We start from the raw sequence: 16,343 nt of genomic DNA, 5'->3' as shown, positions 1-16,343 counted from the left end.
GTGAAATCTTTTGCCCTGATAGGCCTTGCATATTACATAAAATGTCATTCCACTGTATTAATTATACATATTTTATACCCCTGCAGCCCTGTGTTAATTAAAGCCTGTGAGGCAGCAGCCCGCATCTAAATATCATCTCCACACTGCTCTGAAACCTGCTGTCCTATCAAGCTCACACAGGAGCAGGGAAGAGTTTGTCATTGGCTAAAGCCAAAACACTTATTATTAATATTATTTTATATGAAAAATATATAATTGTCTATTATTAAAAAAATTGGAGAAACATTCAAGTTTCACCAAAAATACCAGTCTAAAGCATAGTGTTAAAATACATTGTTCTAAAATGTTTCGGTTTAGTTTTCCACTGGCGCCTTTGCACCCCCTTGTGGCCAGTTGAGGTACTCCTGCTTAAAAAAAAAAAAAAAAACCTCTGACCTAAACAGCTTGACCATCTCTTTATTAACTCTTCTCCTATTTTCAAATTTTGAAGAACTACAAATATATTTAGCCCAGCTGCTGAAGTATTGAATATTTTCCTTTGTAGTCATGTGAGAAGATTAAAGACAAGGTCACTGTGGTAATCGTACTATATTTGTTTCAGTTTAAATATGTTTCAGCCATACTTTGTCAGAGGAAACGTGAGTCATTGTGGTCAGCCGTGTGATAAATGTGACCCCCGTTTGTTGCAAGCCATGTGGATTTTTGAAGATCTGCATGGTGGGCTTTTTGCTGTAAGTGCAGGTCAGGTCTAAAGGCCTTTGATACGTAAGTGTGGAAATTCCCCTCTGTTGACGCGCGCTATCTATCGCTGGTGCCTTGTTGAGTGCATGAGCGGATATATTTTTAGTCACACAACCCACACTTAGGTTTGAGGGTTTCACATTGATGTGTCATCACTGAATTATTGTAAATCTATATCTTTCTGAAATGCTATTATAGTTTTTTTTTCCAAATACAATCTTCAGCCATACTTTACATGCTTTTCTATATTTATTAAAAATGTGTTTTTAAAAAACAACAACGGATCCTCACTCTCCCAAATGAACCTTGTGATCTTAAAAGCTTTTGTTTTTGTTTTTTAGAAAATAGCAAAAAGGATACAAGCAGAGGAAGAGCTTTATTTGAGACACAGGAGCACTTACCAAAATAAAGATGGTAGAGGTAAAATACTTTTCTGTAACAAAATTCATGGTGTCATTGAAGGGTTTTTATGAAGTGGAATTTCTTAAACAGTGTTATTTATACTGACACGGTTTCTGTTGTGTGATAGCTGCATTTCTGAACATAAAATACATTTACATTTATTGGTCTTTCATAATGGATATACATTTTGTAGACTATTAGGAGTGTTAAATCTAAATAACATGTCAAGGGGGCCACGCTTACATTGACACTAAACCTGAACCCCACATTATAAATATAAACTAAATCATCTGGATTGAGTCTGATTTGATTATTAAAAGCCTAAATTGTGAAAGATCATGTTGATAAATGACTATGATCATGACTATGTCTCAACGCCTTGTCACATGCATCTTCTTTGACTAGTCAAATTGTTGTTCCTGCATTTGATTTGCAGTAAAATAATGTGACACCACGGGTTATTTTGTATGACAGTATGACATATAGTCAACTGCTTCATTTGCTTTTTAAGCCCCACAAAACATGACTAATCCAAAGTCCAGTTCACACGTTTGTTTTCTGTTTGAAAAGTTCTATGGTTACTCAACATCTTTTGTGTCTTACAATAAAACCTGTGTTTCATGGCATAAACAGAGCTTCAAGAGAATGTTAAGTTTTCCTTTGAGTTTATTGACTTCATTCACGTCTGATGGTGTTTCTGCTTCTTTGTTTTGCTAAACAAGTCCAGTCGAAGTACAGTTCACCCAAAGATGAAAATTCATTTGGAATGTCATGAGAGTCAATAAATGATGACACTACTATCATCAGTCTATAGACTTGAAAAAATATTGCGACAGAAGCAGCAGGTCTCAGGAATGGGGCTGAGTCGCCACAGCAGCATGAGGGAGGATCGTAGACGAATGTGGCAGCAAGACAGTTGTGGTCATGGAGAGAGTTTTAGGGAAAGACATGTTCAATTCCTGGATGAACGGAGGCGCACTAACAGTTACCTTGGCAATGGTTATAGGACCTCTGAAAATGGTTACAGAGATGCTAGGGAAAGAGTTCAGTGTTCAGTAGGGACACTAAAAGATGATCACACACACCTCATAGAAACTCAAGGTCTCCAGACTCAAGCTCAGGAGTTTCAACGGAACATTTCAATGCAACGTAGTTACCATGGTACTGTCAGGCGAACATCTGTGCACGAGGGAAGCAGAACATGCATCGTAGATGATTCTAACTTGGCTAGACCGAGACTCTCAAATAATGCTCCCTCACTGCCGCCTAGAGTGCCACAGTTAATGGAGTTGGAAGTGGAAGTGGAGGATTGTTTGAGAGATAGGAGAAATTGGGAGATGGTGAGAGGCAGAAATACACGGCAGAGAGCTCAATCATTAAAGGAGGATGAAAGGAGGATAGACCAAGCCACAGGCATAGAGAGTGTAGAGTGAGGCAAAGTCAAAGTGAGCGCTGGCAGACCTTCGAGGAAGAGAGATCAAGCACAGAGGAAGAGTTGGAGAGGGAGAGCACGAGGGAGGAGAGATGGATGCAAAGACTCCAGTTTTGCAGTGGGTGCTCTTCCAGAGCAGGTAACCCCTCTCTGAGCTCTGCAGTGTGGCTGAGCCTGTCCCTACATCTATTCATTGCTTTCCAATCAGTAAAAAAGAACTCTTTTTTTTTTTTTTTTTTTTTTTTTTTTTTTTGCTATTTTGGAGTCATCTCCGTTTCCCAAGCTTGATCCCTTCTCCAGTGAGACTTGATCTCATCCTTGTTTCTCAAAAACCTCAAAATCTTATCTGCTTCTCTTTCTTCTAGAGCAGCATCAGTCATTTTCTCCTTTTCAGTTAAATATTCTTGTTTTTTCTTGATTTCGTCTTGCATTTTCTTTTTGATTTGACCCTTACTTTGTGTGTCCTTTGAGGTACGTTTATATGGCTGTAATCCACCCAGTAAGATTCCTAATGAGTTTAATCAAATGGAAATCCATATTCAACTGTCTTGGCAAAAAATGGTTCAACCAATCAAAGTTCCCGACCCGAAGTGCCACCTTTCTGCAGAAATTTGCTCCAGGCCTAATTAAACACCTGAACCAACTGAAAAAGGTCTTCAGGATTACTGGGTGTTTTGGAGCTATACTCTGTGGGACAGTTGCCCTCAAGGAGAGCAGGATTAGACACCTATGGTTAAGGCCCATCTGACTGAAGGTGATGGTGGTCTTAAAACCCTGTGTCCCATCTCAACATTATCTGGTTGTGATTCTGCACTTATCACCTGCCAGGACCTGCTCTTGGGAGTGGAATGGCTGCTCTTGACTTGGGAGAGCTGGAGCAAGTGCTACTGGATGAGGAGCTGGCCCACAGGCTTCAGGAAGAGGAGGAGAGATCGGCTGAAGCGGTGAGCTACAGGACCAAATATATCTACTGCAGTTTTGGTATACGCCACTGTCTCCTTAATTTTACACTGGGCTCGTTTGCTGCGGTCCGAGCCCGTGGACGATTTTTCCCGGCGCCGCCCGCAGTGTTGGTCTGCTTTCACACTCAGTAGTTGAATCAAACCCAGGTGTGTTTGCAGTCACCTTACGTCATCGCAAACGCACACGGAAAATGCATGGAGAACACAATGCGACTGAGCATAGTTGTCATTTTTATTTATTTTGGTGCTATTATGCACAGTATAATAATTAAATTTAATTATTTTAATTATTTCATTTTAATTTATTTAAATTTTGAGTTTTAGGAGTGTGTGGAATCAACCTCGGCTCTCTCGTGTGTTGAGGAAACAATGATGTCGGCAGTTTTACGCATGCGCAGAATACTTTACTTCCTGAACTAGTGCGCACCCGAGTCCGTGTTGCTTGCACATTCATGTGAACCGCACCACAGCTCAGGAGCAACCGAACTCAGACCACCTTCTCCAAGTAGTCTCTGGTTCGGTACCCCAGTGCGCACCAGCGTCCGATTACAGCGTTCACATTAGCGATTTTTCATGCGAACCGTGCCACGTTCCGCACTAAACTGCCAGTGTGAAAGCCCCCTAAGAAATTGGACTGTCAGGTAAAGGAGATATTCAAAATGTTTAGTGTTGAGGAGCTCCAGGAACATGATAGAAAACCACTGGTATATTGTGTACACTGAGCCATCTGGCTCCTGGAGGGCCACTTTCCTGCCAAGTTTAGCTCTAACACACCTGCCTGTAGGTTTTTAGTGTTCCTGATGAACTGCTTCAGGTGTGTTTAATTAGGGCTAGTGCTAAACACTGCTGGAAGGTGGCTCTTCAGGAGCAGAATTGGACATCCCTGGTATGTACCATCATACCAATCAGCTCTATTAGTGCTCTGCCGCAAATGTCTGTTTAATATCCATATCAATAACAGTAGTACAAATTCCTAAAATAAAGTGAAAATATGCAGAATTGTTTTGTTCTTTCATTGACTCACCAAGGTCCCTCTCCTCTTACAACCCGAATTCCGGAAAAGTTGGGACGTTTTTTAAATTTTAATAAAATGAAAACTAAAAGACTTTCAAATCTCATGAGCCAATATTTTATTCACAATAGAACATAGATAACATAGCAAATGTTTAAACTGAGAAAGTTTACAATTTGATGCACAAAATGAGCTCATTTCAATTTTGATTTCTGCTACAGGTCTCAAAATAGTTGGGACGGGGCATGTTTACCATGGTGTAGCATCTCCTTTTCTTTTCAAAACAGTTTGAAGACGTCTGGGCATTGAGGCTATGAGTTGCTGGAGTTTTGCTGTTGGAATTTGGTCCCATTCTTGCCTTATATAGATTTCCAGCTGCTGAAGAGTTCGTGGTCGTCTTTGACGTATTTTTCGTTTAATGATGCGCCAAATGTTCTCTATAGGTGAAAGATCTGGACTGCAGGCAGGCCAGGTTAGCACCCGGACTCTTTTATGGCGAAGCCATGCTGTTGTTATAGCTGCAGTATGTGGTTTTGCATTGTCCTGCTGAAATAAACAAGGCCTTCCCTGAAATAGACGTTTTTTGGAGGGAAGCATGTGTTGCTCTAAAACCTTTATATACCTTTCAGCATTCACAGAGCCTTCCAAAACATGTAAGCTGCCCATACCGTATGCACTTATGCACCCCCATACCATCAGAGATGCTGGCTTTTGAACTGAACGCTGATAACATGCTGGAAGGTCTCCCTCCTCTGTAGCCCGGAGGACACGGCGTCCGTGATTTCCAACAAGAATGTCAAATTTGGACTCGTCTGACAATAAAACACTATTCCACTTTGAAATAATCCATTTTAAATGAGCCTTGGCCCACAGGACACGACGGCGCTTCTGGACCATGTTCACATATGGCTTCCTTTTTGCATGATAGAGCTTTAGTTGGCATCTGCTGATGGCACGGCGGATTGTGTTTACCGACAGTGGTTTCTGAAAGTATTCCTGGGCCCATTTAGTAATGTCATTGACACAATCATGCCGATGAGTGATGCAGTGTCGTCTGAGAGCCTGAAGACCATGGGCATCCAATAAAGGTCTCCGGCCTTGTCCCTTACGCACAGAGATTTCTCCAGTTTCTCTGAATCTTTTGATGATGTTATGCACTGTAGATGATGAGATTTGCAAAGCCTTTGCAATTTGACGTTGAGGAACATTGTTTTTAAAGTTTTCCACAATTTTTTTACACAGTCTTTCACAGATTGGAGAGCCTCTGCCCATCTTTACTTCTGAGAGACTCTGCTTCTCTAAGACAAAGCTTTTATAGCTAATCATGTTACAGACCTGATATCAATTAACTTAATTAATCACTAGATGTTCTCCCAGCTGAATCTTTTCAAAACTGCTTGCTTTTTTAGCCATTTGTTGCCCCCGTGCCAACTTTTTTGAGACCTGTAGCAGGCATTAAATTTTAAATGAGCTAATTAAGTGGATAAAAGTGTAAAATTTCTCAGTTTAAACATTTGCTACGTTATCTATGTTCTATTGTGAATAAAATATTGGCTCATGTGATTTGAAATTCCTTTAGTTTTCATTTTATTAACATTTAAAAAACGTCCCAACTTTTCCGGAATTCGGGTTATAGAAGGGACTGTCCTATTGGAGATTTCATAGTGGCACAGGTTGCTCAAGATGAGGTAAGCAGTGCTTAAATGAGAGGGCTGCTTTCCCATCACATGAATGGGGGTGAGTATTCATTTGTCGTTTTGTTGCAGGAAATTGCACGTTTCATGCAGAAACAGGAGCTTAAGGTTAAACAGAGGTCTCGTGAGCTGGAACCTCTGGGGAGAATACTGGGAGAATGAGAGAGCAACATGTGACAGACAGGTAGTCAGTTTTAGAGTGATACTATCTTTTATTATTGTGTAACATTGTACTTCTAACTTACCAACATTCCAACCATCTAAAAGTTTCAAATGACACCTCTGCAGAACTGCCTTGTCCAAGCATCTCTTTGGGACAGGTCATTCTGATATTAGTGCTGTTGAACTGGAGTGCTGTGGTCACAAGCTCCATCGTTACCATGTGTTCAATGTAACTAACAACCATAGTTAGCTAACAATGCCTTTGGGAAATTCCCCCATTTTTAAACATTACTTTTGCTGTGCTAACATGAATTGATCATGTGATTCATCATTATTCAATTATAAATGAAATAAATGTATGCATTTAGCAGACGCTTTTATCCAAAGTGCCTTACATTGCATTCAAGCTATCAATTTTCTCCTAACGTGTTCCCTGGGATTGCCACATGTGTGATGTATCACACAGACTCAGAAATTCTTACAAATTCTAAAACCTTATTTGTGTTTGTTGAACCAGAGTGAACCAGCCTTTATGAGCCTTTTTTGTAGTAGTACAAAGAAATTCCCAAAAAAAATGATTAAAAATTTTGCTGTTTTTATATTCAGAGGCACAGACTGGATTCCGAAGGTCTTCATTCCCCATTTGATGACTTCACCCCAGACAATCGACTCGCTAGTCCAATTTCCGTGACAATGTAAATCACTCCTTTCTCTATGAATTACTGCTTCATTTTCAGGTAATATCATTTAACATCCTTTGGTGTCCCCACAGGCAACAGCAAGCCATCAGTAATATTGCTGAAGTGCTGGACCTCACCTTTCAAAAGGATTCAGCTGAATCAGAACAAATGAATGGTGCTTTGATTCATTCACATAACACAGCAACTTCTAATATATTTATGAATGGAATAAATAATAAATATAAATAGTTCATTTACAGGTTCATGTCAAAATCAAACATCACAAGTAGGTTTGAACAGCCCCATGGAAGAACCTACTTTTGTGCCCCAAACGAAACGACAGAGTGACAAACTGGGACGAGTAAAGCCCAAGGAGAAAAAGGAAAATGCAAAACAGAAAGAGAACTGCAAGCAGCAGTGATGCTGGACATATAAAAGTGTGAAATCAACTGAAATAATGAATTGATAACCAAATTAGTTTAAAGAAATGCATGCACGTCCTGGCAGTTTGGGGCTTTCCAGTCTTCTGCTTTCTCCAAGACCTGGGATAATTTTGTATTCAACAAATCCACTTGAACTTACAAAACAGGGACACTCCATCCAGATAATGCTATTACTACTAAACATCTGTTTGTCATGCCATGCACTATTAGTTTGTTTCATTTTTATTTACCTTCTGGTTAGAGGCTAGTATCGCACCACAAGAGGGAAAGCTCCCACTAGCGGTACTTGGTATTACACATTTGACTTCTGGGAAAACCTGAAGTGATACTATGCTTTGATGCTGGCACATGGTTGAGTGATCCTCTTTGGAGTTTTTCTACATGACTCTTGATCTCTTAAGATATTTAATCAAGCATTCTTTTTGAATTCCTGTATTCCCGGAACTAAACTAGTCTTAATTTGCCCAAAGTGCTATTTTAATTTCTAATGGATGCCTTCAGTATGTAAGAATGTCTCTTGTTTGTATAAAGTTATAAAACAAGTCCTGCTTTCACACTGTAAAAAAAAAAAAAAATGTTTACTATTCTTAATATTATTTGAATATTCACCGGTTTACGAGAGTGCTCCTTCATTGTGGTGTACATCAGCATAGTCTGTATATAAATGCACTACAGTAGTTTTACCAAGCTGTGTTTTCTTGTATTTTTGTACTGATGCTGAGTGCTATGAATATATGTTATCATATCTTTCTTGATGTGCATCAATAAGCTCTTTTTACTTTTACATTTAATTTAGACTGTAGGCAGAGGTTAAGACTTTCCCTAATACCAACAAATTCATGCAAATCTCTGCGGGAAGCACCTTTAACATCAAGTTCCACAGAGACCTCTTCTTCCCACAAAATGAAACTTCTGTGTAAAAAAGGGATTTTTTTTATTTTTTATTTACAAGAGGGAGAGCTGTTTTATTAACTCGGTGTAGGGTTTTACATAAATATAGTAGTGATGCATAAACTGACATTATACAGCTTGACTTTTTGTGGAAGTTAAAGACAAGTACCATCGTCACAAACCACCAGCTGTTTTGTTTCATCCTCACGGCCTCAGAAAACCTCCCTGGAGCCAAATAAGGTTGTTGGGTTTTTTTTTTTTTTTTTTTTTGTGGCTGCAGAGTGAATTAACTTGGCATGTCAGGATGGTGTGTTTGCCCGAGTCTAGACGTGGAAGGAAAATGACGCCATTATGCAAAAAGATCCATCATGATCCCTAGGTGAACTCTAGATTAATATCAGTACAGATACAGTAAATATTTTTCAAACCAGGTCATTAGGAAACTCTCGCTGAGTCAGCTGGATATACAGTCCACTAAACAATTTTAGAATTGATTAGTTCTGTAAAACCATCAGACGCTATCTCTTGTACTAGTAAACCTCTGTTCTCAGTGAAAATAACTGAACTTCATGAACTTACTACAGGAAAGTCCCTAACGCATGGATTCTGTGACCCCTGGGGTAAGCTTGGAGTTTTGATTTACGGCAAATGTATTTACAATATAGCCTACAGCACAAGCTGTGCAACATACATATTGCCACAGGGTAGTTATCGCATTCTATTTGATTATATAGGTTTTTTCTCACTGACCTTAACACCAGGCTGACATCTTTTGTGTGGTTACCTCATATGGCAGAGTAAAATGTATACAGTGTGAAACGATGCAATGTTTACAGTTGAACATAACGGCCTACAAACCACCAATTATAACCTAAATAGTACTTGCCTCATTTATTACTCATGCGGTCTGTACAGTTATCCCAATATTCAGTGCCCTATTTTGTTTTAGTGTTTGAGAGGGGAAAATGTTGAACACTGATGAAAACACATTAACTGGAGCAAAGAGACTATTTTAATTTTACAGCGAAAAGTTCAAAAAGTCTGTTTAGGGTAAACTAAAAGGCACAGTCAGGAATAAATAGCATAAGCCAAACTGATGCATATGAGCGAGACAAGCTTTAATTTAAAGTTTATCAAGTCAATGGAACTGACAACCCAAATATGCAAATAAGAATTTTAACCCGGAATTTACAAATGAATCATGTGAAACCTGAGTCAAAACCTAATTCTCTAAATCAATTCCTAACCCCAGGTGAACACTGAACTGTGAATGAATGAAAAGCAACAAGTCATGATTTTGTAAACCCAGGGTTTAGAATGGCCTGAGTTGACAATTTTACTTATTTTTAAATCCTAATATGTACAAAACAGTAAAATAAACACAAAAATCTTGAGGTCAAATGTTTAGTTATGCCAGATCAGTCAACACTACTCTGCTTTCTCTGCTGATTTTCAGACACAGAATAAAAAAATATATGTGTATATATATATATATGTGTGTGTATATATATATATATGTGTGTATATATATATACAGTATATAAACAATCAGACAAAGAACTATTAATTAAAAATAGTTAAAGTGCAAACATGCCATTTAAAACGGTCTCATTGCTCTTCGGTTATCCTCTTTGTTCTCTGTCCAAAGAGCTTTTATTTAATTTTTTTAATGATGTTGTTTTTAACAGAAAAGTGGGGAAGCCCACCAGGGTATTTCAAGAGAGCTTTGACCTGTAAATGTGACGCAAGCGCCAGTAGATGACGCCTACTCTCATAAAAGTGTTGACATATTGTCTGCTACTGCACACCTACATTAACAACCTCTCATCTATGTGTTATTAAGGTGCACTATACTTCAGAAGTTAAAACCTCTGACGTGAAACTACCCATTTTGTTCCCATTTATCACTTCTACACAAACTGGAATAGCTGACAGACACCCAGTCAAGTATGTATTTCACAGTTTAGTAGATGTTCAGTGGTTGTGCCCTCTCGTTCTTGAAGCAGTGCTAGAGTCAGATAAGAAAATTAAGGCTGTCTAGTGAATTCACACTATGAGTTTAGACTCTGAGTCTTGCGTATTGATGGACTCTGAGCTGCCACCCTGTTCCTGCTCAGGATGACGGAAACTACAGTCTTCTTGCTCAACAACCATTATCCTGGACTCTGAGTGGTCTAAAAGAAAGGAATGGCAATACTGTAAATTCAGACATTATCATGACAGTAGGGTTGCCACCCGGCCTTTAGAGTGACAGACAAATCCATGCTTCTAAAGGTAACGACCTATTGTTTTATTAAAATTCGGATAGTCTGTTAATATAATCTTTCATACATTATCAGAGCTTGGTAGACATAATTATTAAATTCTTAGACAGATGAATTAATAGATTAGAATTAATGTTAGTCCCTATTTATTCATTTTAACATTTATATTAGTCATAAATCTATACATAATAAATCATCATATTTATCATATAAAATTTGCCATTTAAAAAAGTGCTAAATTATTTAGATAAAAATGGAATAAATAATTACATGATGTAGTCCTAATTTAAGCAAATTAATAATAAAAAAAGAAGAAGAAGAAATTTGTCACATCCAGGTTACAGCTGCATCACTGGCAAAGACTAATAATAAATAATAATACAATACAATAATACAATTAATAATAATACAATTAAAAATAACAATATTAATGTATTCTGTGACAAGTTTACATACTGGAGCATGTTTTCTCTTGGTTTATTGATGAGCTGTGAGTTCCTCACTTATTATTTGGGTCCTTTTTCTTTTTCCTTTTTTTTTTTTTTTTTTTTTGGTTGGGGAAGGGTGAATGGGTGTCCCTTATTTTGCCTCGCTGAAGGTGGCAACCCTACATGATAGGTAGTTTTATTCTAAGAACGGCATATAAGAAAGACAAAATGGACACACAGGTTTAAATAGTACCTTGGTCAGGGGTATCTGTTTTTGGCTTCTCTGTTTTGTTTTGTGCCTTTACATATGCAACCACTGATACTATGATACAAAGGACAGCAAACCCTGCCATCCCTACAGCAATGTAAACTGGAAGCCATTTTCTTGGTTCTAGAAGAAACAAAATTATACTTGAGGTTAGAATTTGACATTCATATTGAAAGATATGCAGTCCAGTTAACTTGAGCACAACTCTGCAATGATGCTATGTTCTTTTTTTTTTTAACTAGATATTCTCATTTACCTTTTTTATCCATCAAATCAGTTTTTTTGTTAGGTTTAGGTTCTGTAACAAAAACTGTAGACAAAAACATTAGATTATGCAGCAGTATGTTGCTTGCCATCAAAGTTATGTTCTTCTCCTGTATTTACTTCTTACCTTCTAAATATGTGCACATACTGTCGCTGGTAACATTTCCTTTGACCAAAGTCTGTCCATCAGGACAACTAGAGAATTAATACGAAAGTTGGAATGACATTTATGACAAATGCATTTCTGAGAAAATACATAAAATAAATAAACAAAAATTGTACTCTACCTTTTTTTCCATTCTTTGCACATACTGTGGATCTTATCGTTGAATTTTCCCTCTGGACATTTTCTGCAAGATCCTACAAACATTAAACTACACAATTTAATTGAAAATAATACAGCGAAACAGCAAGTAATTTGCTATTAAACAGCTTGAGAGCTTATTTAATAAGAGATGGTCAAGAAAAGGAGTTTGATTAAATTCTTACGTTCTTCGGTTGGCTCCTCCCCCTCCTTGCATTCCGTAACACAGAAAGAACATTTGTCATTTCCACACCGATATCCGGCCTTGCATCCACATACGGTATCGCTGCTGATAGTGCAAGGTTTAAGCGTAAACTGTTTACCTGCAAACGTGTAACAGAAATATTAAAGCTTAGTCAGTATGATGTTATGTATGCATCATGTACTCAGTATGAAGCACATACAGTGTCAAAGCTCATGATGATGCAGATCAATAAAATCATTTATATCCTAGCCTTAAATTTTCATTTGCTTAACTAAAATGGCAATGAGGATGTAAAACTGGATCATACCTATGCACTGGGTACATCTCAAACAGTAGAATTCATGACTGGTTGTGTAAGTGTCAGGTTCACAGGGGGTACAAAGATGTTCTGGGTCTCTTCCACAACTCTCCACCAAGCGGTTCCCTGTAACCACAAGCAGCTACTTTTAGCATGGCCAATGAAACTCATACACATGTGATTCTTATAGATACATGGAGGGGTTAAAGAGCACTAATTTTGAGTATGGGTCACCATACATGTGACTTCACTTTCACTTTCACATTCATGACTTCAGGACTCTGATCACAAAAGCATGTCCAAAAGTCAGCAAGGGGATTTTTTCCCCATCTCATTAAAAACCCAGCAATAAAAAATGTTTTAGGATTTGGAAAAAATATAAAAACAAACAAAAGTTAAATCTTTTCATCTGATCATATTAAAATATTGAAATTTTAGTTCCACTGTATGTTTCCACTGTATGTTTTGTGAATATTGCAGAATGTTTGAAACTGGACCTTTAAAGCAAGCTTTACAGAACTCCTTATTTACAGTAAGATTTCCAGGACATCCTTTCAGATTCTCTAAGGATGATCTAATCATCTGTATGTAATGACAAAACACATCAAGGATTTCCCTTCGAGTGCTAAACCACATCCTTTTTCATGACACTTTCAAAATGATCTGAAACTTCACTTGGTCACTCACATGTAATCTGCTGTTTGGCATTTCGATATTCCAATCAATTATTTTGAAAGTGGTAAATCATGAAATCGTACCTTCATAAATGTTGCAAATATCTTGTTAGGTTACATAACAGTACATTGCAGTCAGTTAATGTCTCTGTACCTGGCTTGCATCTCTTGCAGCAGACATCACTTCCATTAAGACTCCAGTCATCGCAGCCAGTGTCAGCACCTATAGTGCAGTTCAGTACTAAACTGAATATTAGCAAAAACCTTGGGAGTCTTCCGGTAGCAGCCAACATTTCTTCCTGGGCAAGAAATTTAAAAAAAATGTACAACTAAGAAAAATCATTAAGCCATTATTAAATAACTGTTTATAATACCAGAGATGTTTACGAGTCATTAAGTTAGAGTCTAAGTCAAGTTTTGAGTCTTTGGTCACGAGTCAGAGTCGAGTCTCAAGTCCTTTAATAGCTTGCTAAAAAAATCCAATTCAGAATCCTCATGTATTGACATCGTCATACAAAACTGTTTTATAGGCTATACACAAAATATGTGATCTATGATCTTTTTTTTTTAAGAGGTGTTAAGATGTAAGCTTAATGTACATACAGCCTGTTATACGTTTTAATCCATTACCACGTTCAAAAAAGTATTTCTGTAATCAAATGATATAATAAAAGTCCTATCTACCATGACACATAAGAAAATATGTGACACAGATATTACAAAACCATACAAATCAATTCTTTATTTTTGAAATCAGGGGTATTCAATCAAATTAAATTCAGCATTGTTTTTTGTGTGTGTGTGTGTGTGTGTGTGTGTGTGTGTGTGTGTGTTTTCAGCATTGTTTTTTTTTTTTAGTTTTAGTAAAAGAAATCTGTAATTTTGCAGCTCTCCGTGTTTCTGGTGCTGTTAAAATAACCGCGTCATCCGCACCGGCGCGCGTCCCGAGAGAGAGAAAGCGCACGGAGCTGAAAGGGCTTGCGCGTTTAGCTTTAGATAAACAATACTAGAGTAGCCTCTATAGCGCTAAAATATATTTAAATGACCCCGAGCGCTTGTTATGTGATCTGCTCCGCTGTTCTGACGCGCTGCTCACTTAGAATGGTGCTATGTTACGGCTCGCGTTCCGGTTGGATGCCAGGACGCGGTCCGCCTTTTGAATATCAGTTAGGCCATATAAGGATTTAGAATCGATTTGCATTTAAAATATTTACAAGTCATTTTCCTCGAGTCGAGTAAAGTCTGGAGTCATTTCAGGTCGAGTCCGAGTCTCTGGAGTGCCCATCTCTGTATAATACAATAGCCTCATGAGAACCAAAAAAAAAAAAAGTTTTGTGATCTTTTTTTTTTTCTTGTCTTTTATGTCATAACATGGGTTGGAGCATTAAAAAAACAAATTGAGAAAAAAACATTTTGGACAAAATATTTTTATTCCTATTTTATTTTTATTTCATTTGTAGAGGACGCCGAGACTAAATAAATAAATAAATAAAATAGACATGAAAGGGCACATATAGGCACTTTTTTTCCTTTTTTTTTTAAGTTAGTTTTTAGGTTTCAGGATATTTAACCATACTTTGTACAAAACTCTCAACTATGTTATGAAAGATAGAATGATTTGATAAACTACCCTACTATACTCCATGGAATATGTGCAAAAAATGTCCATATAGTTGGTATTCCCATACAATGTATCTATATATTGCATCTGGTTTGCATATTAATGTTTTCTGGTGGCAAACTCATAATGAAAAAAGAAGTGTAATACTGGGAGTAATAACTTGGCAACATTTTCATAGGAATATTCACCTATAATTCTTTTCTTATTGACTTGTTGTGTCTCCCCAAAATGCCTGATTAACATGATGTTTGTCCTGGTGTCCTCAACAGAAGACAAATATGAAAATTATACCCCGTGTCGTAACAAAAGTCATATTCCGGTTTGAAACCCCATAACATTTCTGAGATATTTATATACGACAAACAATTTGAAAATTAGTCAGATTTAAAAGATTATTACAAAACATTGTCGTATTTCCCTAAAAGTGCTAAATGTAATCATTCTGTCAATATCAGTCATATTTAAAGACCCAAAGAGAGGGAGTGTTTATTATCAAACCTCCAAACATTTGATATCTCTAAGAAGCACTGAATGTTCTCTGTACAGGGCATGCAGAACTTAAAAACATCCAGAACATCCTTATAACTGTGGCATGTATGGTCTCAGAGAAATTCGCTTAATTATAATGCCCTCTACAGAGGATATATATATATATATATATATATATATATATATATATATATATATATATATATATATATAAATTATTAATAATAATTATAATTAAAAGTGTAATTCATTCATCAATTCATTCAACTCTGTCCGCAGTGAACAGTGAAGTAAAACAAAAGTCTCAGTCAACTTCTAAAATCCACAAATGTTTGTAGATGTAGCATAGAAAATAAAGTAACAATTATCTATATGATTCGTATTGATAAATTGTATTGATATACAGGTAAAAAAAAATAGTCTCTTACTGTTTTGAATGTAGTGGTCCTGGCTCGAAGCAAACGCGCAATAGGTTGAGAATTTCCACTTGCTCATGATTTAAAGATCACAAAAAAAGCGTTAACATTGCACTAGTAGGAGGGGCTTTTCCTCTCGCGCTCCTCTGTTAGCCATCCGCGTGAGTGACCGCATGTTTTTCTACTCACACATTTCATATCGGGTTATATAGAGTTTACGTTTTGCCAACTTTAGCGACTTTTTTTAAAAAGCGACTAGCGGCAAATATAGCGACTTCTTGGACAAACCTAGCGACTCGCTGGTACTACTGACGCACTAGCGCGAGTTCTTTCTTTCACAACACGTGCACACTTCTCTCGCTCTCTCTCTCTCTCTCTCTCTCTCTATCTCTCTCTCTCAGCGAGCGGCAGAGAGGAGGAGCAATTTCATTTAAATTATGTTGCTTCTCTAATTTTACATGTAAATATATCTTTGCTTATGTGATGTGTATTTGATTTCATCAGACGTCGGCTCGATTATAAATAAGGATTTTTATGCAGATTAACATCTTGGAAGGGAACGCTGCATGTAGTCTTAAAGGACCACATTTCAGTCAGTATTTCATATTTTTTATATATAATGAAAACAGTTTTAATGTGAATTTGGCTGAAATAAAATAGGCTACAGTATGTGAGCACAGAGAGGCAAACGAA

At 37.3% G+C, this 16,343-nt stretch overlaps 1 protein-coding gene and 1 pseudogene across 1 annotated transcript; one reads left to right on the top strand and one right to left on the bottom strand.

Annotated features, from left to right (window-relative positions):
- Positions 1-3,423: 3,423 nt before the first annotated feature.
- Positions 3,424-8,214, top strand: LOC132129539 (uncharacterized; annotated as a pseudogene).
- Positions 8,215-9,948: 1,734 nt separating this feature from the next.
- On the bottom strand, positions 9,949-15,959 carry LOC132129538 (tumor necrosis factor receptor superfamily member 9-like). Its single transcript, XM_059541170.1, has 9 exons — positions 15,663-15,959; positions 13,279-13,419; positions 12,460-12,576; positions 12,133-12,270; positions 11,931-12,003; positions 11,771-11,847; positions 11,636-11,689; positions 11,365-11,502; positions 9,949-10,593 (listed from the first exon to the last, which is right to left on the bottom strand). The coding sequence occupies exons 1-9, from the start codon at positions 15,727-15,729 to the stop codon at positions 10,466-10,468; spliced, it is 933 nt and encodes a 310-aa protein (XP_059397153.1). The 5' UTR covers positions 15,730-15,959; the 3' UTR covers positions 9,949-10,465.
- Between the last annotated feature and the right edge of the window lie 384 nt (positions 15,960-16,343).

This window comes from Carassius carassius, chromosome 46 (genome assembly GCF_963082965.1).
Source record: "Carassius carassius chromosome 46, fCarCar2.1, whole genome shotgun sequence".
Lineage (NCBI taxonomy): Eukaryota > Metazoa > Chordata > Actinopteri > Cypriniformes > Cyprinidae > Carassius > Carassius carassius.
The sequence above is the reverse complement of the archived record's forward strand: the minus strand, read 5'-3'. Positions and strand labels throughout refer to the sequence as shown.

What these genes read in the sequence shown, in the direction of transcription:
- LOC132129538 (XM_059541170.1), bottom strand. Translation starts at nt 15,729, where the DNA reads ATGAGCAAGTGGAAATTCTCAACCTATTGCGCGTTTGCTTCGAGCCAG. An exon ending in TGCAAAGAATGGAAAAAAAG is followed by an intron (nt 11,848 to 11,930) that starts GTAGAGTACAAT and finishes ACTTTCGTATTA; the next exon opens with ATTCTCTAGTTGTCCTGATG. An exon ending in TGATTTGATGGATAAAAAAG is followed by an intron (nt 11,503 to 11,635) that starts GTAAATGAGAAT and finishes TGTTTCTTCTAG; the next exon opens with AACCAAGAAAATGGCTTCCA.